The 27,221-nt window shown below is 44.2% G+C and overlaps 1 protein-coding gene across 1 annotated transcript in view; it reads right to left on the reverse strand.

Moving 5' to 3' along the window:
* VWA8 (von Willebrand factor A domain containing 8) overlaps positions 1–27,221 on the reverse strand; it is a 371,377-nt gene that overhangs the window by 14,529 nt on the left and 329,627 nt on the right. The window contains exons 41-42 of the mRNA XM_065901945.1: positions 10,882–11,007; positions 8,210–8,368 (exon numbers count right to left, since the gene is read on the reverse strand). Coding sequence (XP_065758017.1) covers positions 8,210–8,368; positions 10,882–11,007 — 285 coding nt within the window. The remainder of the gene's footprint in view (positions 1–8,209; positions 8,369–10,881; positions 11,008–27,221) is intronic.

Genomic DNA, 27,221 nt, shown 5'->3' on the forward strand with positions numbered 1-27,221 from the left:
ACTTCTGGTGTTACTGAATATTTTGAAGGAAAAAAAAATTAAATTAGGCATTAAGAGCTTTTGCAAAGGTGATCTGCTTTAAGGTTATAGTGAAAACATTCCCAGGGCTCAGAGAAATCATGAGGAACAAACTGCAATGAAGGCAAAGGAAAAAAACACTTCCTGACTTAAATGAAATGGCTCCCTACTTTTCAGGCCAATGTTTAAGCACTACATGACCATTAGAAATTCTGCTGGTTATAAGATTAGAAGACTTTATGCTGATTATTAGCAAATAATGCTGCTCCTGTCTTAAACCTACTTCAGGGGTTCCAGAGAATAACTGAACTCAGTGCGTAGAACGATTATGAGAAACTTAAAAAATTCCAGATGCCTCTGAAATGTATTCTGCCACTGAATTACTTTTTCTTTCAGACATTCTTGCTCAAAGGTCCTTTCCTTCTCAGTAATTCTTACTCATGGGTTTTGCTAAGCTGAAATAAAAGTGGAAAGTGAAAGTGTTAGTCGTTCAGTGATGTCTGACTCGTCAAGACCCCATGGACTGTAGCCCTCCAGGTTCCTCTGTCCATGGGATTCTCCAGGCAAGAATACTGGAGTGGGTTGCCAGCTCCTCCTCCAGGGGATCTTCCAACTCAGGGATCAAACCTGGGTTTGCTGCATTGCAGGCAAATTCTTTATTGTTTGTGCCCAGCTTCAACTTGGATTTGGACTCTAATGACCCAGAGCCCAGGAGCTGAGCCCAAGACAAAGAAAACACACAGTAGACGCCAAGAGAGAGGCTGTGGGGAATAGTCCAGATCCCTGAGCCAGGCCAGTGGCTTCTGAAGTTTTCAAAGCAAATACAGGCCAGAGAGCCTTACAACGGAGGTATAACTGCAGGAAGACAAGATGAAGAACTTTCTGGAACTGGGGAGTGGCGAGGCTCAGCATATATTGCTGAATTCCTAACATATGACAGCACATGCAAGGCCATCCTGGGCCATGGAATATATAATTTTCACTAGGAACTCCCAAAACTGTCATTTGCCCATGCCTCATTTTATATTTGCTAAGTGACATACTTTCATTACTTATTCCTAGTCCTTACACGTCCTTCAGAGATGAGACCATCAAAGTACAGAGAGATTGAATGAGTTGGATATGATCACATAGTATAAAGATACAGAACATGCACTTCCCTGGCACTCCAGTGGTTAAGACTACACCTTCCAATGCAGGGGGTGCAGGTTTAATCCCTGGTTGGGGAGCTAAAATCCCACATGCCTCCTGGCCAAAAACCAAAACATAAAACAGAACCAACATTGTAATAAATTCAATAAAAACTTTAAAAATGGTCTTCTCAGTTTAGTTTAGTTGCTCAGTCGTGTCTGACTCTTTGCGACCCCATTGTCTGCAGCACACCAGGCTTCCCTGTCCATCACCAACTCCCGGAGATTGTTCAAACTCACGTCCATTGAGTCAGTGATGCCATCCAACCATCTCATCCTCTGTCATCCCCTTCTCCTCCTGCCTTCAATCTTTCCCAGCATCAGAGTCTTTTCCAATGAGTCAGTTCTTTGCATCAAGTGGCCAAAGTACTGGAGTTTCAGCTTCAGCATCAGTCCTTCCAATGAACACCCAGGACTGATCTCCTTTAGGATGGACCGGTTGGATCTCCTTGCAGTCCAAGGGACTCTCAAGAGTCTTCTCCAACACCATAGTTCAAAAGCATCAGTTCTTCAGCACTCAGCTTTCTTTATAGTCCAACTCTCACATCCATACATGACTACCGGAAAAACCATAGCTTTGACTAGATGGACCTTTGTTGGCAAAGTAATGTCTCTGCTTTTTAATATGCTGTCTAGGTTGGTCATAGTTTTTCTTCCAAGGAGCAAGCATCTTTTAATTTCATGGCTGCAGTCACCATCTGCAGTGATTTTGGAGCCCCCCAAAATAAAGTCTCTCACTGTTTCCATTGTTTCCCCATCTATTTGCCATGAAGTGATAGGATCAGATGCCATGATCTTATTTTTCTGAATGTTAAGCCAAAAAGTTAAGCCAACTTTTTCACTCTTCTCTTTCACTTTCATCAAGAGGCTCTTTAGTTTTTCATCAAGAGGTTCTTCTTCTCCCCCCCAAAGAGATACAGAACTGAGTGAACGGGACTCTGTCACTTGACATATATGTATCAGATATCTCTGAGAAGGTACCAAAAAAAAAAACCTGTCCACAGTGGTCACTGCCAGGGAGGGTAACTGGGAACTGAGAGATGGGAGCAAAGGCTCGTTCTTCACCCTGACTTCTTTTGTGCATTTTACACATTGTACTATATGCACTATATGTACTATATGCACCCATATATTACCAATATATCTCAACATATTTCATAACACACGGACAAAGGTCTTGCAGAATGCAAGTAGGCTCCAACCCACCACCTGCTTGCCTTCTTCAAAAAAGGCCTGGTGAGCCCCAGCAGAGCCTGTGGATACTCAGAATCTTGGTTATGTTGGCAGGGGTGGTGGGGAGATTATACAAAGTGTCTCCAGGGCACCTGCTATGGGGGAAAGCCTGTCAGGAGTTTTGGAGACATAGAGGCTATTGGGACGAGGTACATGACACCAAGACAAAGTAGCCGGACAGATTCAGGATATGCTACAAGACAGATGATCTGGACTCTCAAGAGAGTGGCCATGATGAAAAGTAAAATGGTGGTGGTAGGAAAGGCAGTGGTACAGGCTAAAAGAGGTGAACAAGACAGGAACAAAAAATGAGGTGGGGACTGTGACCGAATCCCAGATTGTAGGGAGAAAGATAATGAGTAACCATTGGGAGGGTTTATAGTCTATAGCCCGGGATGGTAATCATTGGGATAGCTGGGGAAAGTGAACAGGGATTGGATAATTAAAAAAAAAAAAAAATTGGAGTGTAGTTACTTTAAAATATTGTGCTAGTTTCTGCTGCACAAAAAGTGAAGCAGGTCCATGTTTGCATGTATCCCCTCTTTTCTGTGTTTCTGTTTAAAATATTGTGCTAGTTTCTGCTGCACAAAAAGTGAAGCAGCTCCAAGTTTGCATGTATCCCCTCTTTTCTGTGTTTCCTTCTATTTGGGTCACCAAGGAGGCGGGGGAGAGCTCCCTGTGCTAGCCAGTAGGTTCCCGGTAGTTTCTATTTTATACGTAGTATCAATAGTGTATATATATCAATCCTAATCCCCCAATCCACCCCCTCCCTCCTCAGTATCCATACATCTGTCCTCTACCTCTGTGTTTACAATAGAATATTACTCAGCCATAAAAAGGAAAGAAATTGGGTTACTTGTACACGAGAATGGACCTAGAGACTGTCATCTAGATGAAGTAAGTCAGAGAGTGAAAAACAAGTATGATATATTAACCCATACATGTGGAATCTGAAAACACTGGTATAGATGATCTTACTCACAAAGCAGAAATAAAGACATGGATTGCATATCATAAATATGATAAAATTATTGATGATTTTCTTAGAAGTGATAATGGTATTGAGATCATATGAGGGAATGTCTTGACTCTTAGCAGAAGTATAGTAAAGTATTTAGAGGTAAAGACGTATGACAGTTAGGACTTACTTTCCAATGCATCAGAGAGGATAAAAAAGAGTATATATTCAGAGAGGAACATAAAGCAGATGAGGGAAAAAGGGATCACTTGGTGAATCTAAGCAAAGGCATATGGGTGTTCATCTTACAGTTCTTTCAACTTTCTTGTAGATTAAACCTTTTTCAAAATGAACAAATTTGGAAATAAAGGGGAAAAGTTTAAAAACAAAACAAAATAGGGAAAACAAAGAGAAGCGTCCTGGGAGAGTCTAGCCTTCCGCCTCTGGGCCAAGCCCTTAATGTTTCTGGGTCCTGGTTTCCTGTCTGAGGAATGAGGAAACTGGAGGAAGTGAACTGTGAGGTGACCTCAGCTCTAAAGAGCAGGGTCACAGTGAGGAATCTGCAGGCACAGGACCTGTAATCCTTCGGGTCCTGACTTCCCTCCCCCATCCCTCCAGACACCCAGCTAAGAACCACCTTTCCTCAAAGAGCTCATCTTGTGAAATCTTAAGGATTTTCTCCTTCTGTTGTGAAGATTTTAATCCTTTTAGCTTCGTAAGACTTTCTATGCTCTTAAAAAAAGATCTGCAGGAACTAGATGTAGTAAATGTGAGGGGTACAAAAGAAAATGCACAAAATCAAAACCGTTAAAGTACTTCCTGTTAAAAATCAAATAGCATAAAACACGATGAAGCTTCAAGCCCTGAAAGACCTTTATTATATCTCAGTGTCTTACTGTAATTTCACAGGAATTTGACGGTAAATCAAGTATATTTCAATAAAAATGTTTAGAAAGTCAAATATAACTATGTTACCTTCTCAATATTTCTGTAGTTTCACAGGTTTAAAAAATGAGGAAATTCTTTACAGTGTTGTGGCCATTGAAGAGACCCTCACAAGTACGGTATATGAACGCATACATGTGGAATCTGAAAGGACTGGCATAGGTGATCTTATTTACAAAGCAGAAATAGAGACGCGGACATAGAGAAGGTAGAGAACAAACACAGGGGTACCAAAAGGGGAGTTGGGGGGGGGATGAATTGGAAGATTGGGATTGACACACTCGCACTATTGATATGTGTGTGCTCAGTCGTGTCCGACTCTTTGCGACCCCATGGACTGTAGCCCACCAGGCTCCTCTGTCTATGGAGTTTTCCAGGCAAGAGTACTGGAGTGGGGTGCCATTTCTTCCTCCAGGGGATCATCCTGACCCAGGGATCCAACCCACATCTCCTGTGCCTCCTGCACTGACAGGCGGTTTCTTTCACCACTGAGTCACCTCGAAAGCCCCTACACTATTGGTGCTCTTGTCAGTAAGGGTGGCTCACTGCAGCTCTGACGCTCAATGGAAGAAGAAAGGGCCTTGTAGTTTGAACCACTTCCCACCCCCTGTGTTTCTTCCACGCCCAAGCACTGAGAAACCGTGACAGAAGATCCCTAACTCTTCTATTCCCAGAGTTCTTTGTTTCCTTATCTATTATCATCCATCTGGGCTTCCCAGGCTGCCCTAGTGGCAAACAGCCCACCTGCCAATGCAGGAGGCATAGGAGATGCGAGTTCCACCCCTGGAACAAGGGGATTCCCTGGAGAAGGAAATGGATACCCACTCCAGTATTCTTGCCTGGAGAATTCCATGGAGAGAGGACCCTGGCGTGCTATGGTCCACGGGGTCACAAAGAGTTGAACATGACTGCAGTGACTTAGCAAGCACACATAAAATAGATAACTAATGAGCACCTACTGTATACCACAGGGAACTCTACTCAATGCTCTGTGGTGATCTAAGTAGGAAGGAAATCCAAAAGAGAGGGGATATATGTATGCAGATGGCTGATCACTTTGTTGTACAGTAGAAATGAACACATTGTAAAGAAACTATGCCCCAACAAATTTTTTTCAAATAATAAAAAGAAAAATGGGGGGAAAACCCTAAAAAAAAAAAGAGAGAGAGAGAGAGACTGTCAGCAAAATACTACTTGGGGATGGTTCCCCAGAGGCAGGTGTCTGGAGAGGTGTGCTCCGCTGTGCCTTTACCACTGCATGTCTCTTGTGCAGCTGTCTGTCAGAATTAATTTTTATAGGCCTTCCTCGAAAGGCTTCAACTCAAGGTTGGCTGGGAACGCTGTACCTCACAGAGCCCTGCTCTTAGCAAGTGCTCAATCGGCATCTGTAATTTTGTTGAATTTAGTTGAAATCCAGCAGGTCATGTGCCAACAATTTGTATTCTAATTGTCAATCAGAAACAAAACAAAACAACATCTTGTGAATGCTTGTTTCTTTGCTATTATTTCTTTTTTTGTACAACATGTCCAGTTTGACTAATTGTTCTTCCAGATTACAGACTTTTAACGGCGAGAATTAGACAAACACGAGTCTCTCCATATATTCTGCATGTGAGACGCAGTGAAATATCCAACAGTTCCCTCCCCGTTAGCTTGGTCACTTGCTGCCTTCTGTCTCAGCCTTTACCCAGTCCTGGGGAACTCTGTCAGTCTATTTCTTGCTGAACTTCTACTGAATCTTTCTAAAAATCTGAAAGAAATAGCTCCACATACAGAGCAAAAAAAAATTATGCTTTTTATACTACAAAAGACCTAAGTTACTTAAAAATGTTAAACCCATATGACATAAAAAAGTACATATACAGTGGAATATTACTCATTCATAAAAGAATGAAATAATGCCTCTTGCAGCAACATGAATAGACCTAGAAATTATTGTACTAAGTGAAGTAAGCCAGACAGAGAAAGACAAATATCATATGACATCACTTATATGTAGAATCTTAAAAAAAAGCCAACAAAAAACCAAATGAACTTATCTCCAAAACAGAAAGACAGTTATACACACAGAATGTAAACTTGTGGTTATCAAAGCGGAAAAGGGGAAGAGGGGAGGAATACATTAGGAGGATGGGATTAACACACACACACTACTATGTATAAAATAGAAAAGCAACAAGGACCTACTGTATAAAACAGGGAACTATACTCAATATCACGTAATGATCTACAATGGAAAAGAATATGAAAAAGAATATATATATATATGAATCACTTTGCTGCATACCTGAAACTAACATGATATTATAAATCAGCCATACTTCAACAAAATATTTTAAAAAACACAGAAAAGTAAAAAAAAAAATCAAAACCAAGAAAAACTCATTTGAAGGGAGGGAGGGCGAAGGAAGGAAAGCGCTGAACACTCGTCTGGGAGCCATAAGGGATAACAGGGCCGGCCTGGCCGGGCTCGGGTCGTGGCATACAGAGTCCTGGCAACTGAACCCAAGAGGGCTCTGGGGCAGCTCCGGGGTGCTCACTGGTCACCAGGGGCAGCGCGTTCCAGCTCCTCAGGGAGACAGAGCTGCTCCCCACGGCGAGGGTCCACGCCCCACTCATGTCTGCAGGACGTGGACGCGGGCAGAGTCTCAGGCAGCCTGACAACCCACAGCACTCACTGACTATGCCTGTTCCTCATCCCTTCATTGTGAAAGGAATCTCTCACATAGAGCTTCACACAAGGGACTCTGGGAGCCTTGCAGCCTTGAAAGTGGGCCCAAAGTCAACGAAGCAACGGGTTTCACAGTCTGCTTCTTCCATCCCAACACACAGACACGGCTCAGCACAGTAATCTCAGGTGCGGGCGGGATGTCAAGCTAAGTCATCGGAGATGGGCTGTTTCTGAAGGATGTGTTTGATCCCCAACGCGGTCGAGAATATTTAGGATAGACTGAATACCCGTGGCCCATGGCTGCACATATATTGCTCCTCTCAACTGAATCACTCAGCACCGTGTTCAGATTATTTGCTTTGGTCAAAGCCAGGAGTGCGGGTGCCCTTCTCAGAGCTCAGGTCTCCGAAGGAGGGGGCAAAGCAAACTCAGCGATGACAAAAGGGATATCATTTACAGGGGACCATTTCTCCCAGGGCAAGCACCTTCACCATCAGCTGGGGAGACTCCTGCCACTGTGTGACCCTCCCTGTGAGCCAAGGCAGAGCAACGCTGAGAACTGTGAGAGGTTGCCTGGTCGGTGACAGAGCAGGAATGGATGGGTGGGTGAGGGGTCCTGGCGTGGGGATGGTGGCCCTGAGAAATCTGGGGAGATGCCTGCCATGCTTCTATCTGCCTGTTTCTGCTCCTCCCCACTCCACTTCAACGTGCGGCTTCCTGGGTGGCTCAGCGGTAAAGAATCCGCCTGCCAATGCAGGAGTCGCAGGTTCCATCCCTCCGTTGGGACGATCCCCTGGAGAAGGAAATGGCAACCCGCTTCAGTGTTCTTGCCTGGGAAATCCCATGGACAGAGGAGCCTCACGGGCTCTAGTCCAGAGGGTGTCAAAAGAACTGGACATGACTGAGTGACTGACAACAATAGCAACACCACAACATCACGGCTGACATCACACAGCTTGTCCAGGGTAGTGCTTTTTTCTGTAGCAACTGGTCTTTAGGTCAGGTCTTATCATTTTCTGGTTATTAGAGCAGATGAAACAGAAGGCTCCCTTTCTCGGTGCTGACATGAGAAGATGAAGACTCTTGTCTGCCCTAGGTGAGCACCCCCCAGCCAACCTCATGTCTTGACTCGGGGTGACTCCTGGGCAGATGGGGTCTGGGACGCCTCTCACCCTCCACAGTTCACACCGTTACCTTAAACTTCTCCTCATAGTTCTCGAAGGCCTCCATGACCATACACACGGCTTCCATTGAGCGCTCGAGCCGGCCATCCACCCCGTTGAAGCGGTACATGCTGCCCGACACGTCTACCACCAGGCGCAGGCGCTTGGGTTTCTGTTGGGGGCTGCCCATCTGAGGGAGGGACGACAGAAAGGCCTTGAGAACCAGAAAACCATCACTGGCTGCCGTTCTGAGGGTCTCACGCCGGCCCCAGAGCGCCAGCTGCCAGGTAGGTGGATCAGCTGTAGGCTGCGCCCTGCACAAGGCAGTCCTGGCAGGTGGGGAGGCATGAGTTGGTACCGTTAGGAAACGGGTTGCACACCAGGAGGTGAGCGGTGGGCTTCCCATCAATCACACTACCGCCCAAGCTCTGCCTTATGTCAGATCAGCGGCAACATCAGATTCTCATAGGAGCACAAACCCTACTGTGAACTGTGCATGTGAGCAACCTAGGCTGCGTACCCTTTATGAGAATCTAATGCATGATAATCTGATTCTGCAGGAGGAGAAGGGGGCAACAGATGATGAGATGGTTGGATGATATCACCAGCTCAATGGACACGAACTCGAGCAAACTCCGGGAGATAGTGGAAGACTGCGAAACCTGGTGTGCTGCAGTCCACAGGGCAGCAAAGAATCAGACACGACTTAGCGACTGAATGACAATTATTTCATCATATAATCACAGTGTAATAATAATGGAAATATTAATAAAGTGCACAATAAACAAAATGTGCTCGAATCATCCCCAAATCATACCCCCACCAACCCTGCCTAGTCCGTGGAAAAACTGTCTTCCATGAAACCTGTCCCCAGTGCCAAAAAAGGTGGGGACTGCTGATCTACAGAATTTCAGTAAATGGAGCTTCAGATTTGTGTTGGTAGTTGGGGCCACATGGGGGAGGATTTTCCTTTGGAATATGGTCCCAGGACCAACCTAGTCCAGTAAGACTTCCTTAATGAGACTGATGCCATCTTAAAAACAATAATCAGGAAAGAATATAAACCCCAGTGTGTCATTCTCTCATCCAGCCTTAGAGTCAGTTTCTCTAGGAAGATGGAGCTATTCTGGAAGCCCACAGCAATTTTACCTGTTGTGTAGTGACCTGAAAATACTTCCACATGGTCTGTAAGAAATGTCAGATTCCTAAAATCAGGGATGTGAGGGGGAGGGGTTTCTTGCAAAGAGGTGAAGGAAAATATCTCTTCCTGTCTTTTGTCTTTAGGAAGGCTTCAGTTTTCTACTCCTTCCAGTTACTGAATTACTGCTTCTTTTTACTTTTCCTGGCATTAAAGGCATGAACATGGCATCGAACGATAGGTCAGCAACAACCGTCAATTAAAATGTGAAAAGCTTAGGAGTTTCAATTTGGTTTTGGACCCAGGCCTGCCAATGTGCAGAAAGAAAAACAAAAGTATGCTTGTCAGATTTACTTACAAGAAAAAAAGGAGAAAAATTCCAGATTATTCGGTTACTATATACTCGCTGACATGTATGAAAACGAATGAGCAAAGTTAGTCATTTCAAGAAAATTCTGTGGGTACTGGAGTGTAATGGTTGGAGACAGATTCAGTGTATTTCTTAAAAGCTTGTTGAGTCTGCCTAAATTAGGCATTGCCTAACAGTGCCTCATGCTTCCATGACGACTCACAATTTCAGATGTATTTAAACACAGTGGTGGACCACAGTGAGTCAGTAAAGAAAGCAGCTGTTGACTCATACCAGTATGGCTTCCCCCCCAACCTCCACCGGCTCCCAGGTCTCATTGGCTACTTAGCAATTCCGGTTATTCGAGGATTTTGGAAGTCACAGAGCCCTCTAAGAGACTCGCCTAATTGCCATTTTTTGCCCCTTGTATTACTGCAAATATTTTAGTGTTATGACTGTCTTAAACTTTATACTCTGGGAGAATTCCTTATTTTCTAAAAATTTCTTTGGTTACAGAATGAACACAGATCTTTAAAGGAACACAACAGCAGAAAACCACTAAGATGGCTCTAATGTTTTCATCTGCGTCACCTTCTGGGATTCAGGGACACCGGGTGTCGTGTGTTTCCCCTCCAGGGCACCCTGCTCTGTGTCCTGGGGGCTCATCTGCAAGATGGCAGCGGCCTCCCTGGCTTCCAGCAGCTGCTGGGAGGCGCTGGCAGCGCACCAGAGCCGGACAGTGGCCTGTTTATTCCCTCCGCCCCGTCCCGCTGCGGCCCATGGGTGGTTCTCCTGCTGATGGCCGTGGCCCTTGGCGGGCAGCCCTCTCCATGAACCACCTTGTCCAGGTTCCAGTAAGCGCTCTCTCCTCCGCCCTTTCAGACCGAGGGCAGATCCCTGCTGTTGGAAGACCACACTGTCCCTTTTTGGACTTCCTAAACCCCACCCTTACTTTTGTAAACAGTCTTTTTATTAGGTTCCCTTAATTGCTCAATATGAGTGTGCCTGGTATTTCGTGACTCATGCTGGGATCTTGATTCATATAATAAACAGTGTAATATTTATGCTTTCTTCTAATTAAAAATATATATAATGCTTTCCTTGATGGCCATATTCAGGGTTTGTAGTCTTTTGACTAAAACAGCGACTCCAGGAAGCGTCTCCCTGTGAAGAAGGTCAAACTACAGATCCAGGCTCCCAGGGCACCCATTCTTACCTGTGGCTCCAGCTCACCCCGGCGTTTGTAGATGGCCTTTTCTCCAGTCAGCCCGTCGATGATCTTGGCATCATCTAGCTCCCCAGTAGCTTGGTGTCTTAGCCACTGTCTTTCTTTGCCTTTTGCCTACAAAGACACACACATGAATGCTTGCTTTGGTTCTGGAGAGGCCCTGACACATTTTATGCATGCATAACAGGAATCACAGAGCTTCCCTGGTGGCTCAGCAATAAAGAATCTGCTTGTCCGTGCAGGAGACCAGGGTTTGATCCCTAGATTGGGGAGATCCCCTGGAGAAGGAAATGGCAACCCACTCCAGTATTCTTGCCTGGAGAATCCCATGGACAGAGGAGACTGGTGGGTTACAACAGTCCATGAGGTCGCCACAGAGTCGGACACGACTGAGCGACTAAACAACAACAACAACAGGAAACACACCAGGGATCTTTTCAGTACGTGCTGGTTCTGCATGGGCACAGCTTCATAGAAGGACTGGTTTTGGCTCTGCTGACAAAGAGATGCCCTTTGTGCAGATTTTGTCCATTACATGTGTAAGGACAAGATGAGCTCACGGCACATATGTACAGGATAATGGTATGCAAATGAACGTCTGGAAACGTATGCAATATCTGGAGTGTAATGGTGGTGCCTTTCTTATGGACTTTCTGTCATGGTTTACTCCTAGAAAATTTATTAGGTAACAAATTAATCAGCTTGAACTTGTTAGCATTGTCTGCAAGCACAGAGAAAATGTCGTCTTCAGATTCTTAAATGTGATCTTCAGATTCTTCCTTTTCAAGAACTTGTTGTTCAAGTTCTCTGTGACATAGAGTCAAATGGGAACAGTTGAGAACCATAGTACGAAAGCATTTTGTACCCTACTGACATTCTGATCATCTATATTCAGAAATCCCCTAAATTACTTTTCTAAAGATATTTGCACATAATGCTTAAAACTATGCCCGGCGGACTAAGATGATAGTTAAATGATAAAGAGTCATAATATCCCAATGAAGGCACAGGTTTATCAAAGCTGATATTTACATTAAGAACCCAGACAATGAAATAATATTCAGTGCTAAAAACAAATCAGCTATCAAGACACAGAACGACATGGAGGTAACCTAAATGCATATTACTAAGTGAAAGAAGTCCATCTGAAAATGCTACAGCATGTATGGTTCCAAAAATACAACATTCTGTAAAAGGGCAAAACTATGGAGAAAGTAAAAGAAGTCAGTGGTTGCCAAGGGTTGGTGGAGAATGGGGGATGAAAAGGCAAGGCACAGAGGATCTTTAGGGCAGTGAAACTATTCAAGATGATACTGTAATGGCAGATACATGTCATTAGACATTTATCCAAAACCACAGAATGTGCAACACTCAGAGTGATTCCTAATGTAAACTATGGACTTTGGGTGATAATGTGTCAGTACAGGTTCTTCAGTTGTAGCAAATGTACCACATCAGTGGTGGATGCTGGTAACAGGGAAGGGCGTGTGCACGGGCAGGAGGTATATAGAAATTCTCTGCACTTTCTGCTTAATTTTCTGGGAATCTACAATTGTTCTAAAACACTGAAGTCTCTTAAAAAATCTAGTTATAAATATAATGATGACTCTTTACTACACTGAGTCTATTTTCATTTCGGCAATGCACTTATCAAGACAAAGAGTGGCTCAGGGTAGAAAAAGCATCAGACTTGAATTCAGCATGTGAAACTTCTAGTTTTGTCTCACTTTGGGCAGTTATTGAGATTCTCTGTGTCTTTGCAGTCCCGTCTCCAAACTGAGGGGACACTGTGTCTATGAACGTCTGTTTGAAGTAAAACAGTCTACATTTGGGCTTCCGTGGTGGCTCAGATGGTAAAGAATCCACCTGCAATGAGGGAGACCTGGGTTTGATCCCTAGGTTGGGAAGATCCCCTGGAGGAGGGGATGGCAACCCATTCTAGTCTTCTTGCCTGAAGAATCCCCATGGGCAGAGGAGCCTGACAGGCTGCAGTCCATGGGGTCATAGAGTCGGACATGACTAAGCGACTAAGCACAGCACAGTCTACATTTAATTAGAAATGAAACTCACTAGTATTAAGTGGAGGATTTTCCAATTCGTTTTTTTTTTTTTACCCTTTGCTTCTTCCTAATTATATAAAAATAATGACAGCAATATTTTCTTAAGTAGCTGGGAATTGTCCCTAACTCGTAAGCTTCTAAGCATTAATCAAAGTCTTAAAAGTGACTTTGAAGCAATGTGGTTTTTTTTTTTTTTTTTTTTTTTTTACTAGTAGATCTCTTCTTCAATAATAGAAATAGCTGAATTGCCTGTCTGCTAAGTGCAACAAATTATGGGGAAAATAACTGCTTGGGAAACCAGTTCACTTCATGTCTATTTTGACATTAGCATAAATGTAGTTATGTTAAGCTGGTTTGCTATTGATAGTAAACATTTTGAGAGACTTGGGTGGATAATTAGTTACAGGAAACATACTCTGCTTTCCAAAATTCATGTTTCTGCTTCAACATTAGCACTCTCAGCACTCAAAAGAAGCAAAAAACATCTAGAACCACTTAGCAGATATGTAACTGGATGAAAATCTTCCATTATCTGGAATTTGGTGGGTGGGTGTGGGGTGGGGTGGTGGTGGGATACCAAAAATCTCCTAAATAGCTATCTAAGGCTCTCAGCCATTTTGTTGTTCTCTAAGTTGGGACAGAGTCAGATCTAAGAATACAAGAGACCTGGGTTCAATCCCCGGGTTGGGAAGATCCTCTGGAGAAAGAGATGGCAATCCCACTGCAATATTCTTGCCTGGGAAATCCCATGGACAGAGGATACAGCCCATGGGATAGCAAAAGAATCAGAGACAACTCAGTGACTAAACAATAACAATAACAATCTTCTAAATATGTTTATAAAGATCTCACTGTAATGAAGCTATCTGGAGTAATGATGGTTTGTTATTTTAGATATTCCTATATTTGCCTAAAGTATACATTTATCATTTACCAGAAGAATTTTGTCTTCAATTTTCCTTAGTAGGCTTGTGAGATAGAAATCTCACTGGCTAGCTAACTATCAAAGTCACTTCATTATGAGGTAGCTCCTTAAGACTATACAGTAAACAAATGTTAACTCTTTACGAGAGGTTTGCAAAATCCGGTGTTACTGATATCAATTCCTGATCAGTGGTAGAGCACAGAGGCCGCTGTAACAGACAGAAGGCACAAGAAGGGAATTACAGGTGGTGTGAATTTGGGGAAAAGGTCTGACTTAAGAGAAGGAGAACCATGATCCAGTAACAGGTGTGTTAAACAACCAGCCCAACAGCACTGCAAAATTCTTCTTTTGGTATCTATGCTAATAAATGGAAGACTCTGATGCTGGGAAAGACTGAGGGCAAGGAGAGAAGGGGGCAACAGAGGATGCGGTGGTTGGGTGGCATCACTGACTCAATGGACATGAGTTTGTGCAAACTCAAGGTGACGGTGATGGACGGGGAAGCCTGGCGTGCTGTAGTTCATTGGGTTGCAGAGAGTCGGACACAACTTAGCAACTGAACAACAACAACAACAACAACAACAATGCTAATAATTAGTAAACATTAGGATAAAAGGAGGTCCTTTCTAGGGGATCTATTTTTGCCCTTAGTAAGGGGGTTATCAAATTACAAAACACTTATTTTTCCCTTATAATATCATGTTTGTCTGCTGTCTCTAGACTGTCCATCATGGAAGAACCTAGAGATCTGGGGTCTTAGCTTTCTTATGCTGGTTTGCTTCTTTTCCTGTGCACAGCTATCATCTTTTAACATCCTCTCTAGTTTGAAGGCTTTGTTCCCATTCTGTATACCAATAAAAGAAAAAGACTTAATAAAATTTGGGGTGAGAGTGAAGGAAGGGATATGCTTTTTCCAGTAAATTTGCCACCCACTTTTTTGGGTCAACTTTTAAAATTCAAGTATAATGCTGTGGTACGTATACACCATGGAATATTACTCAGCCATTAAAAAGAATTCATTTGAATCAGTTCTAATGAGATGGATGAAACTGGAGCCCATCATAACGAGTGAAGTAAGCCAGAAAGATAAAGACCAATACAGTATACTAACACATAGATATGGAATTTAGAAAGATGGTAACGATAACCCTATGTGCAAAACAGAAAAAGAGACACAGATGTACAGAACAGAATTTTGGACTCTGTGGGAGAAGGCGAGAGTGGGATGTTTTGAGAGAATAGTATCGAAACATGTATATTATCTAGGGTGAAACAGATCACCAGCCCAGGCTGGATGCATGAGACAAGTGCTCGGGCCTGGTGGGCTGGGAAGACCCAGAGGAATCGGGTGGAGAGGGAGGTGGGAGGGGGGATCGGGATGGGGAATACATGTAACTCCATGGCTGATTCATGTCAATGTATGACAAAACCCACTGCAATGTTGTGAAGTAATTAGCCTCCAACTAATAAAAATAAATGGAAAAAAATTCAAGTATAATATACTCATAATAAAGTGTATAAATCTCAAGTGTTTAAAAGCAAACACACCCTTGTAACACCTGTACCCCGCCGGCCTCCCGGAGTCTCTCTTGGACTTGACCCAGGCCTTTCCAAAGGACCCCTGCCCCCCAACCGCCTGACTTCTATCATCACAGATTAGGTTGGTGTGTTTTTGCATTTCATAAAGTGGGAACAAATAGTATGTACTCTTCTGTGTCTGGCTTCTTTGGTTCAACATCGTTCCTGGGAGAGGCACCGACGCTGTTGTACCCAGCAGCTCTTGATTCTCTGTCTCCGCCATGACAATGTCCAATCGTGTGATTTTTGACCATGTGTCACAATTGATATCTCACCTACGACGGTGTTATTTCCAGCTTGGGGTTATGATGAGTAATGTTGCCATGAGTATCTTGACCATGTCTTTTGCAGCAGGTATGTGTGTATTTCAGCTGGGTGGATGTGCTGGATACACTCAGGTTTAGGAGATACTGTTAAATAGGTTTCCGAAGTGGTCTTTCCAGTTTACATTTCCCAGGATCAGTGTATGAGGGCTTCCTTTGTTTGTATCCTCACCAAAACTTGATATTGACAGTTTCTTTTTCTTTTTTTTTTTCCTTTTAATTTTAGCCATTCTGGTGGGCGTCTATTCTCTTCTTTAAAATTTTTATTTTGGGATAAATGAATTATTTTTTATTCTGCCTGTCACAGATATTTTTAGAAACAAGAACTAGTAGTTTTTGTTTTTGAGAAGTCAAAGAATGTGCTAGGCTTTTGCTCCAGAACTATGGACACAAAGGCATTTTTATGTAGTAGCACTATTCATCCAAGTATATAACTTGCAGATAAATACGGGCAGATAATTTATTATCTATCATCTAGCCAGCCCACCAGCACTTGGAAACTCAAAATAGGAAGAGGCATGTCAGGATGGGTGTTCTTGAAGGCAATGTGCTAGAGGCGGGGAGGCTCTTCAAAACTCTACGGAGGGCTGGAACAGAAATATTGATTATTTTGGTCTGTGTATTTTATGGGATTCATTAAAGTGCTTCTTTAAATAGTAAGTTCCTACTGTATTTAAATATATATTTTTAATTATAACAAAGGGCCAAGACATGCTCTTGTTATTTCTATTGCATGAAGAAAAGTATTCTTGTAAATATGTCCATCTGTTTTGTATTATGTCATAAATTCATACTAATGAGAATTCATTATATATAAAGATAGGTTTCACCAGTAAAAAGTCTACGTTACAGACTTTCTGAAAAAGAAATATAGTTTTATTACCTTCATGTAAAGAACAGTTAGAGTGCTCAGAGGATGACGTCTTCTGGTTAATTTCATTTTCTGGGAAATAATTTGGTTAACCAGAAAGCACACACAGACTCACACACACACCCCACACATCTATAGCAGTGAGGACACCAGGAGGAATAAACTTGACAAAAACCAATTATCTTGCGGTTTGTGACACTGGGTCTTGTGACTTCAGCACTGAAAGTATTCTGACTCATCTGAAATCTTCACTTATTTGGGTTATGGTTAAGCAACACTTCTTTTATTTTCTTTGAAAGAGCTGTCATTATAATTATTTGATTTATTTACTTTTGGCTGTGCTGGGTCTTCACTGTCGCACAGGCTTTTCTCTAGCTGTGGTGAGCAGAGGCTACCCTACGGTTGTGGTGCGTGGGCTTCTCACTGCAGTGCTCCTCTGGTTGGGGAGCACCGGCTCTAGGGAGGACGGCTTCAGTTGCACAGGCTTCTCACTGCAGTGCCCCTCTGGTTGGGGAGCATCAGCTCTAGGGGCGACGGCTTCAGTTGCACAGGCTTCTCACTGCAGTGCTCCTCTGGTTGGGGAGCACCAGCTCTAGGGGCGACGGCTTCAGTTGCACAGGCTTCTCACTGCAGTGCTCCTCTGGTTGGGGAGCACCAGCTCTAGGGGCGACGGCTTCAGTTGCACGGGCTTCTCACTGCAGTGCTCCTCTGGTTGGGGAGCACCAGCTCTAGGGGCAACGGCTTCAGTTGCACGGGCTTCTCACTGCAGTGCTCCTCTGGTTGGGGAGCACCGGCTCTAGGGGCGACGGCTTCAGTTGCACAGGCTTCTCACTGCAGTGTCTCCTCTGGTTGGGGAGCACCGGCTCTAGGGAGGACGGCTTCAGTTGCACAGGCTTCTCACTGCAGTGCCCCTCTGGTTGGGGAGCACCAGCTCTAGGGAGGACGGCTTCAGTGCATGGGCTTCTCACTGCGGTGCCTCCTCTGGTTGGGGAGCACCAGCTCTAGGGGCGACGGCTTCAGTTGCACGGGCTTCTCACTGCAGTGCTCTTCTGGTTGGGGAGCACCAGCTCTAGGGGCGACGGCTTCAGTTGCACAGGCTTCTCACTGCAGTGCTCCTCTGGTTGGGGAGCACCGGCTCTAGGGAGGACGGCTTCAGTTGCACAGGCTTCTCACTGCAGTGCCCCTCTGGTTGGGGAGCACCAGCTCTAGGGAGGACGGCTTCAGTGCATGGGCTTCTCACTGCGGTGCCTCCTCTGGTTGGGGAGCACCAGCTCTAGGGGCGACGGCTTCAGTTGCACGGGCTTCTCACTGCAGTGCTCTTCTGGTTGGGGAGCACCAGCTCTAGGGGCGACGGCTTCAGTTGCACAGGCTTCTCACTGCAGTGCTCCTCTGGTTGGGGAGCACCAGCTCTAGGGAGGACGGCTTCAGTTGCACAGGCTTCTCACTGCAGTGTCTCCTCTGGTTGGGGAGCACCAGCTCTAGGGAGGACGGCTTCAGTGCACAGGCTTCTCACTGCAGTGTCTCCTCTGGTTGGGGAGCACCAGCTCTAGGGAGGACAGCTTCAGTTGCACAGGCTTCTCACTGCAGTGTCTCCTCTGGTTGGGGAGCACCAGCTCTAGGGGTGACGGCTTCAGTGCACAGGCTTCTCACTGCAGTGCTCCTCTGGTTGGGGAGCACCGGCTCTAGGGAGGACGGCTTCAGTGCACAGGCTTCTCACTGCAGTGTCTCCTCTGGTTGGGGAGCACCAGCTCTAGGGGCGACGGCTTCAGTTGCACAGGCTTCTCACTGCAGTGTCTCCTCTGGTTTGGGAGCACCGGCTCTAGGGAGGACGGCTTCAGTGCACAGGCTTCTCACTGCAGTGTCTCCTCTGGTTGCGGAGCACCAGCTCTAGGGCACTATGGCTTCAGTTGCACAGGCTTCTCACTGCAGTGCTCCTCTGGTTGGGGAGCACCGGCTCTAGGGAGGACGGCTTCAGTGCACAGGCTTCTCACTGCAGTGTCTCCTCTGGTTGGGGAGCACCAGCTCTAGGGAGGACGGCTTCAGTTGCACAGGCTTCTCACTGCAGTGTCTCCTCTGGTTGGGGAGCACCGGCTCTAGGGAGGACGGCTTCAGTTGCACAGGTTTCTCACTGCAGTGCTCCTCTGGTTGGGGAGCATCAGCTCTAGGGGCGACGGCTTCAGTTGCACAGGCTTCTCACTGCAGTGTCTCCTCTGGTTGGGGAGCACCGGCTCTAGGGAGGACGGCTTCAGTTGCACAGGCTTCTCACTGCAGTGTCTCCTCTGGTTTGGGAGCACCGGCTCTAGGGGCGACGGCTTCAGTAGCTGTGGTTCCCGGGCTCTAGAGCACAGGCTCAGTAGTTGTGCACGGGCTTAATTGCTCCGTGCTATGTGGGATCTTCCTGCATCTGGTATCCAACCCATGCCTCCTGCACTGGCAGGCAGATTCTTTAACGGTGAGCCAACAGGGAAGCCCAAAGACTTCCTTTATCTACAAACTTTACAAGCAAGCCAATCTTCTACTATTCCTTTAGAATTAATGAAAAGAGTAGAAAGGTTTAAGTGGCTTTGTAGAAAGCACACCCATTCTACAGAGTAAAAAAAGTATAGATGACTAATACTAATACTAAATAGATCGCTAAATACTTGTTGGGTGAAGAAATAGATATACATGGATATTGAGGATACCTGGGAGCAGTGATTTATTTTATTAAACATTAGCTTCTGTTATTTAAACATTTCTCCATGTTTGACTAACATACACTTCTTTGCTGTTGACTTGTACCATTCAAACAAAAAGGATGCTGAATTAAGGTAAACTTCTGTACAGTATTTGTAAAATAACAAATTGTAAATCAATAAAAAATTTTTCTTTATGATTCTTGATATCTCGACATAAAATAAATAGCTATTAAATACCTGTTAGGTGCTAGTTGCTCTAATGGTGAAATGGTACTGCAAAAAAGAGCAGATAGGGACCTTCCTATTTTAGGGAATTCCCTGTTTCTTGCAGTAATATCTCATTGCTAGGGAAAAACAAAACAAAACAAAACATTCATGATTCATGTATTTAACAAAGATGATTCTTGTTAGAAGAGTGTGTACTCTTGGATGGTGACAAGGAACTAAACTATTACCCGGGTGACAACATACTGTCATTTTACAATGAGTTGTTATGAGCAATTTCACGTCTCTCCTTCAAGAATTAAAAATTTTTTACTTCAGAAGAGCAGGGAGCTGTATGTAACCATGAGCATGTACAACAGGCAGCTTAAACTCAAGAGTTCAAAACTGGCCCCAGAGCCCATCCTCCACGCTCCCCACGTTCTTGCAAGAAGAGGCAATGGGCAACCCCATTCTTTCAGCTGTCCAGGGCACATATCTGGGAATCGTCTTTGGCTTCTCTCTCCCTCACATCTCACACCTAGACCGCTCGCATAGCCTCTCAACTTTGGCGGCATCTGCCCATCTTGTACCACATCCACATCAGCCCTGAGTCAGCGGTCACCTCTGCCCACCTGGACCACTTCAACAGCATCCTACTTGCTCCCCGCCCTGCCCCCCAACCCTTGCCCCCTGATAATCCCCTCTCCACAAAATAACCAGGGGTAATTTATTGAAACATGTGGTTCGAAATATGTTTTAAAAATACCAGCATGATTAAACTCTTAAAAAGCCTGACTTCACTCCAGTTTCTTGAATTGCTTCTAGCAATGAAACAGCATTTGTTTCTCTTCTTTGTCATATGCATTGTCATACTTTTTGCTTCCTTCTATTTATGCCAGCTTCGTGAGTTTTGTTTAATTTTTGAGATAATATGCGGATTCAGGCCCTATATATTATTTTTAAACTTGCTATTTTTATATTGTGTACCTTTAGAAAGCATTATTCTTGATATTTGAACTTTCTTTTCAACATATTTACCACAATTATTTAGACCTGATTCTGTGTTTAACTGCTTCTAATGCTCATTGCTGGTCCTTTAATACCACAGAATTCCCATTCTTTTTTTTTTTTTTTTTTAATATTTATTTGGCTACACCCAGTCTCAGTGTGGTATGTGGGATCTAGTTGCCCAACCGGGGATCGAACCTGGACCCCCTGCACTGGGAGCATGGAATCTTAGCCACTGGACCACTAGGGAAGTCCCAAGTTCCCCATTCTCAAGGAATTTGATTCCTTTCTTAACTGGCTAGAATACTGATACATATATATATATATGTATGTGTGTGTGTGTATAATGCATATACATATTTCACTTCAAAATTATTTCTAAAACAGATACTTAAGTGACATATTTTTAAAGTCTCTGAATATCTGAAAATGTCCTTCTGTCAGTTTTGCACTTCAGCTGAGTAGAGAATTCTTGGGTCACAACTTTTATCCCCTTAGATCCTGCAGACGTTCTTCACAATCTTCTGGTGTTCAATACATGTAACATGAATTTTTCTATCTTGGATGACAGCTTAGTTTTTGTCTGCCTGTTTGCTTTTATGTTTTCTTTGTTTTTGAAGTGTTAAATTCCATGAGGCTGTAGTGAGGTGTTTATCTCTTTTCATTAACTTTGCCTGGCACTCAGTAAAGTTCTTTTGATCCATTGACTTAGGCCTGTCTTCAGCTCAGCACATTTTTACTATTACTTGAATTATTGCTTATGTGTGATTTTTGGTGGGCTCTTTGGGAATATTGCTGGCTCATTCAGTATATATTTACTGAGCACTTACCATCAGCTGAGTACGGCTCTACTTGTTGGGAAGGCTCATGGCTCCATATGTTAGCCCTCTGCCCTGTTTTTATTGACCAGCTTTCTTAGAGTTTCTACCTCTACAGGATGGAATAACAATTCGAGTTTTCCATTCACATTAGTAATTAGACTTAAGACTGGATTGAGTCTGTTCTTCCTCCTTTTAATGTAGATTTCAACTTTGGCATTGCATTTTTCATTTTCTTCGAGTCCTTCCTTATGGCATTCAATTCCCTTATTATTCCTGCTTGCCTCTTGGCCAGATCCTTGTAAGATGTCTTATTTCACATACTTCAGGTTTCTTTGAATTGTGAGAACACAAAACAGATGTTTTCTAAAAATCTTTGTTTTCTGAAGAAAATATTCTAGCCTATCGACATCTTCTTCTTCTATATCTTATTATTTATTATTCTATCCTCACTGCAGAATAATTTTATAGATCTCATCTTGTTTAATCTTTTTGTGCTCTTATTCTTGGATGATGAGACGGCTGTTCGAAACTGTTCAACAATAGGTTGGACAGATTCTCCACTTTGTTATTATTAGAAGTTTCCTTGAAGATTTTAGACTGGTATTAGAAGTTGAAGCAAAGCTATAACAATAGCTCAAGAGCTCAGCAGGAAAGGAGCTGGGACTGCGGACAGTCACAGCATGAGTGCTTCATCTCCACATCATTTCTTATTTTGTTTGGAAAGACCATTGCAGTGGGGCCATTTGGCCTTTGTTTGATCTCGTCTTCAAGCCAAGGATAAGTTGAGGCTGTCTGGCCCCTTTCCCAGGGTTATTGCCTTTCCAGCTTTCTGCTTGTCGTTTTCTGCCACCGTGTAAAACCTAGACCTCCCCGCCCCCATCGGTCCCCAGCGCTGCTATCAGACACTGCTACCTGGTAGTGACAACCTGGAGGTCAAGAGATCGTCTTGACCTTCTAAGAAAATGAAAAATGCAATGCCAAAGTGGAAATTACATTAAAAGTAGGAAGACCAGACTCAAGCCAGCCTTAAGTCTAATTACTAATGTGAATGGATAACTTTGTTATTCCACACTGTAGAGGTAAAAACCCCAAGGAAGCTGGTGAAAAAAACAGAGCAGAGATCTAACATATGGAGCCTTCTCACCAGCTCTCGGGGTCTCTCTTCTCCTCCCCATCTCTCCAAGTAAGAGATGTTAATGTGATTTGTGGTCTTATGGACTCACTTGCTAATATTGCTGTTTCTTAGGAGTCTGAATTGCCTTTGGTACTACTATTCATAGGGGTCACATTGCATTAAATTTAGCAAAAACTCTTCAGAGCTTCTCGGATGTCACTAACACTCTTCCCTATCACACGGGCTTTCCACTGTTTACAGCCTTTTAGTTTTTCAATCCTTCTAATGGTCACCTGTCAAAGACTGAGCTCGATGCCTTAGATCATAGAGCCTGAAAGTCAGCACTGCATTTCTCGGTGGTGCTCAGTTAAGCTGTCCTCTTATGGCCATGGAGAGGCCACTGCAGCCTGGCGCGCTGCAGTCCATGGCATCACAAAGAGTCGGACACGACTTGGTGACTGAAAAACAACATGGCCACTGATGCCACGAGATGAGTCACTCGTGTGCTGAGAAGCAGTAATTAGCATTTACTGCTCTCTCTGGAAATACAGATGCTCCCTGACAGGACTGCCTCCATTTCCCCCTGCTGCACTCCCCCCATCCCCCCCCCACACCGCCCCACCCCAGCAACTCTTTGCTCTCTGCTGTCACCTTTGTCTACACAGCTTTCCTCTTGGTTTACGCTGCTCTTCTATACAGATGACCACAAAAGCACAGAGATATCTGTAAGATATGCAAGCCTGTCTGGTCCTAATCTTGCTTTTGAACTTGAGTCATAACTTAAAATCTTCAAGTATCATGCTTGACGTTTTTCCATGGGTGTCCTAGTAGTGCAAAAACATCAGAACAGCCAGAGCAAACATCTGCTTTCTCCACAAGCCTCTCCTTCTCTTCTGTACCCGAGGGCTCAAAAACCTCACCATGCCACTCTCCCCACATTCCATCAGGAACTCTCTGCGGTCCTACCTCCCTACTGTCCCACCCTTTCCTCTTCATTTCAATTACCCTGGTTTGGGTGCCTAACACTTCTCACATGAATAACTGAAGTGATGCTATGATTTGATTTCCTGCCTTCCACTTCTCTCTCCTCTGAGATTATATCTCTTCATGGGCTTCCCAGGTGGCTCAGTGGTAAAGAATCTACCTGCCAATGCAGGAGATGCAGGTGACTCGGTTCGATCCCTGGTGTTAGGAAGATCCCTGGAGGAGGAAATGGCAACCCACTCCAGTATTCTTGCCTGGAGAATCCCATGGACAGAGGAGCCTGGTGGGCTGCAGTCCACGGGGTCAGTAAGAGTCAGACACGGCTGGGCATGAGCACAGTACTTAAATTATAAAACTTCTTTTTTCTTAGGAAAATATTATTTATTTATTTGGCTGTGCCCGGTCTTAGATGTGAAGTATGGAGTCTTTAGTTGAGGCTTGTGGGAGCTAGTTCCCCAACCAGGAATTGAACCTGGGTCCCCTGCATTGGGAGCATGGAGTCTTAGCCACTGGACCACCAGGGAAGTCCCTGCAACTACTTACAGAAGATAAAACCACACCACACCTCTCTCAGTCGCTTCCACACTCCTCACTGACTACAAAAGGTAGTCAGCATGGATTCACCTTCTTTCCAGTTTTCTCTCCACCACCCCCTACACACAGGCCCACCCCGAAGCTCTGAGCTCCAGTCATGCTGGAGTCTGTCATTCTCCAAACAGCCTTGTGTTAAAGTCTTTGTCCTCTTCTCATTGGTTCCTTCTATCTTGACTGGAGCTACCCAGAGTGCATTTGGTGTGTGAACATTTGTTACTGGTCTGTGATAAAATAGGTCATGTAAATTGATAGCAATCATTTAGAAATTTATATGACACATTGACAAAGTAATTTTAGGTTTGTTGAACCTAATATTTAGTAATATGGGCTTGGATTTTGTATGCTGACTTTTTATATCATTTTTTTCAGTAATTCATTTCTATTTTATTATATAAAGTACTAATCTGTTAAAAGGAAAAGAGAATTGAAGAACAAGGTAGCCTTTGTGAGGAGTTACTGGAAACAATCAAGTGGGCTACTGCGGAAATAAGCTTCTTTGCGTGCATTCTAAGTCACTTCAGTCATATCTGACTCGTGACCCCATGGGCTGTAGCTTCCTTAGGATCCACTAAACTGGTTATAGGATGTTAGAGAAACACGAACAAAAAGGTATTATTTTCCCAGTTAACATGTGTGAAGGACTGGTCTTAAAAAAGAAAAAAGTATTCATTTGTGATCAATTGAATAAAAAACAAAACCTGGCCCCTCTCCACAGAAAGCTCGAGAAGCCCTGGTCAAAACCATCTTTCCAACAGCATCCTCAGAAGAGCTGCCAGGTGAAACCACACTCATCCTTCGTGGTCCAGGTCAAATGACACCTCCTCCATGAGCCCTTCCTTAACTGCTCAGCCTAAAAGTTGCTCACACAGCTGCTCCATGACCACAGCATTTAATGAAAAACTTTCTGAAGCTTTACCAGTTGTGTCTTCTCTTACATCTACATGCATCTTCTTCACCAGGTTGGGTGTTGAGGTCAAGAACCATTATGGAAAACAGATATTCAGTCCACTGGGTGAAACATAGTTATTAGAGATTAAAATGAATGGGGAAATACTTTCCATTCTTTACCTACCACAAAGTGGGGGCTCTGAATAAAGTTCCTGACCAGGCATCCACTTGCCTCCCAGCCTCAAAGCCTTTTGCCTTTCACACTGAGTGGTAACCTGCCCTTGGCTGGCCCCCAGCTCACACCTGAGATCACACAGTGTCAGCCCTTTCTCTATGCTGTGCCTTCCACTGGACATTGTTTTCACCCTGGTTTGTCTGGTAAATACTCATGTGTTCTTCAAGACTCGGGTCACGGATCCTTTCCTTCAAAATCTATCCTAAGATTTCCCTCATGGTCCAGTGGTTGAGAAGCCACCTGCCAGTGCAGAGGACCCAGGTTCTATCCCTGGTCCGAGAAGACCCCACATGCTTCGGGGCAACTAAGCCCATGAGCCACAACTACTGAGCCCAAGCACCCTCGAGCCCATGCTCTGCAACAAGAGAAGCTGCTGCAGTGAGAAGCCCGTGCACCACAACTAAAGTAGCTCCCACTCACCACAACTGGAGAAAGCCCATGTGCAGCAGCAAAGACCCAGCAGAGCCAAAAATGATGTAAATAAATAAAATGTGAAATCCATCCTTCAATCTCTCTCCTCCAGGCATCCACCGCATTCTTGTGCTTGCTTTCCCCAGACACTTCTATATTAAACAGAAATGATCTGTGCAGATGCCTGTCATCCCCACGCCTCTAGGCTGGTACCTTTGCTGAGGACGGAGATAATATCTTATTAATCTCTGTGCCCTCAGTACCAAGCACAGTGCACATCAGTGTTCAAAAACACAATTTATCTGAACAGAATGCCCAGTTTGAATCACTGAAGGAAAAGAAGATAACTGTTGGTCCACGGAGATATCATGCCAGGCAAAACAAATCAGAGAAAGGCTAGTCTAGTCGAGCCTGAGAATGAAATTATGGATGGTTAATTAGGACAAAGACACTAGAGAGAAGATAGGATTAAACTCAGTGGCTTTTTGTAGAAATGGATATTTTCTTTTGTTAGGGAAAGCTGGAATCAGAGATTCCGATTCGAACTGAGTATAACTGGAGTTATTACAGATTCTACTATTCTAACAAGGAAATTTGTAAAAGGTTCAATTGCTATTGATTTGTAAAAGGTTCAATCACCAGGATGCTATGATATCCCCTGAGGAAGCCAGTCAAGAAGCAAGAGGAGGTTACTGGTGAAAGATGTCTTAATTGAGAAGAGGGACCCACAGCGCAACAGAGGGACACGTGGAAGAGGCATTAACTTGGGGCAAGACATTCCCTTTGCTCAGATATCGGTCCAGCCTCCTGGAATCAATGCATAGGTTTCAAGCTGTGCTTGTAAAGTTACCCCAAAGGATGATTTGCTAGTTCCTGGCCAGACCTTGTGCTGTCCACCAAGGAAACACGCCTGGTTACTGGGATTACACAATAACCTCAAGACAGTTGGATGGTATAAGTCAATCAGAATCACGTGGGATTGGCAGGAGATGCCCCAAAGGGGACCAAATCCAGGTCTCCTTGCTTTGGTTGCAAACTACAGATCCATATTCCACAGGAGGCCCTGTCTATCTTTGGCCAGTAGCTATTGTCAACTGCCACTAGGGTTTCAAACTGAAGACCAGAAAGCCCATTTAACACCTTGGTGGATTAAAAAAAAAGAAAAAAAACTCCCTAAGGGAAACACTTGAAAATATTTTAAGTCACCGTAGTGGATCTGACTTTTCTTCCTTGGACTGATCTTATAAACGTAACATTTATCTTAAAGGACTGATGTGAGATTAAATGCAAAATGATGTTTGTAAAAGTAACTATAGCATGGTGCCCCATGAATACCAATCAACACATTAACCAGAAGGGCATTCTGATTCCTTCAATTAAAAACATATTCTTGTATTTCTTCCTAGAACTGTGAATCTTCCAGTGGCCCTTTTGTTCACAGGGTAAAACCCAGTGTTGCCATGTTCTCACGGCATCCAGGGCTAGATCACCATCTGGTCCTCACAACATGGCCAGCCTTCTCCCTTGCCATCATCTCCCACCACGCACACAGTCTTCTCGGTCACACTGAATTGCGTGCTCCTCTCTGAACTCACTGTGCTCTCCCAGGCCTCAGTGCACTTGGACGTGCTGCA

This window comes from Muntiacus reevesi, chromosome 11 (assembly GCF_963930625.1).
Source record: "Muntiacus reevesi chromosome 11, mMunRee1.1, whole genome shotgun sequence".
Taxonomy (NCBI): domain Eukaryota; kingdom Metazoa; phylum Chordata; class Mammalia; order Artiodactyla; family Cervidae; genus Muntiacus; species Muntiacus reevesi.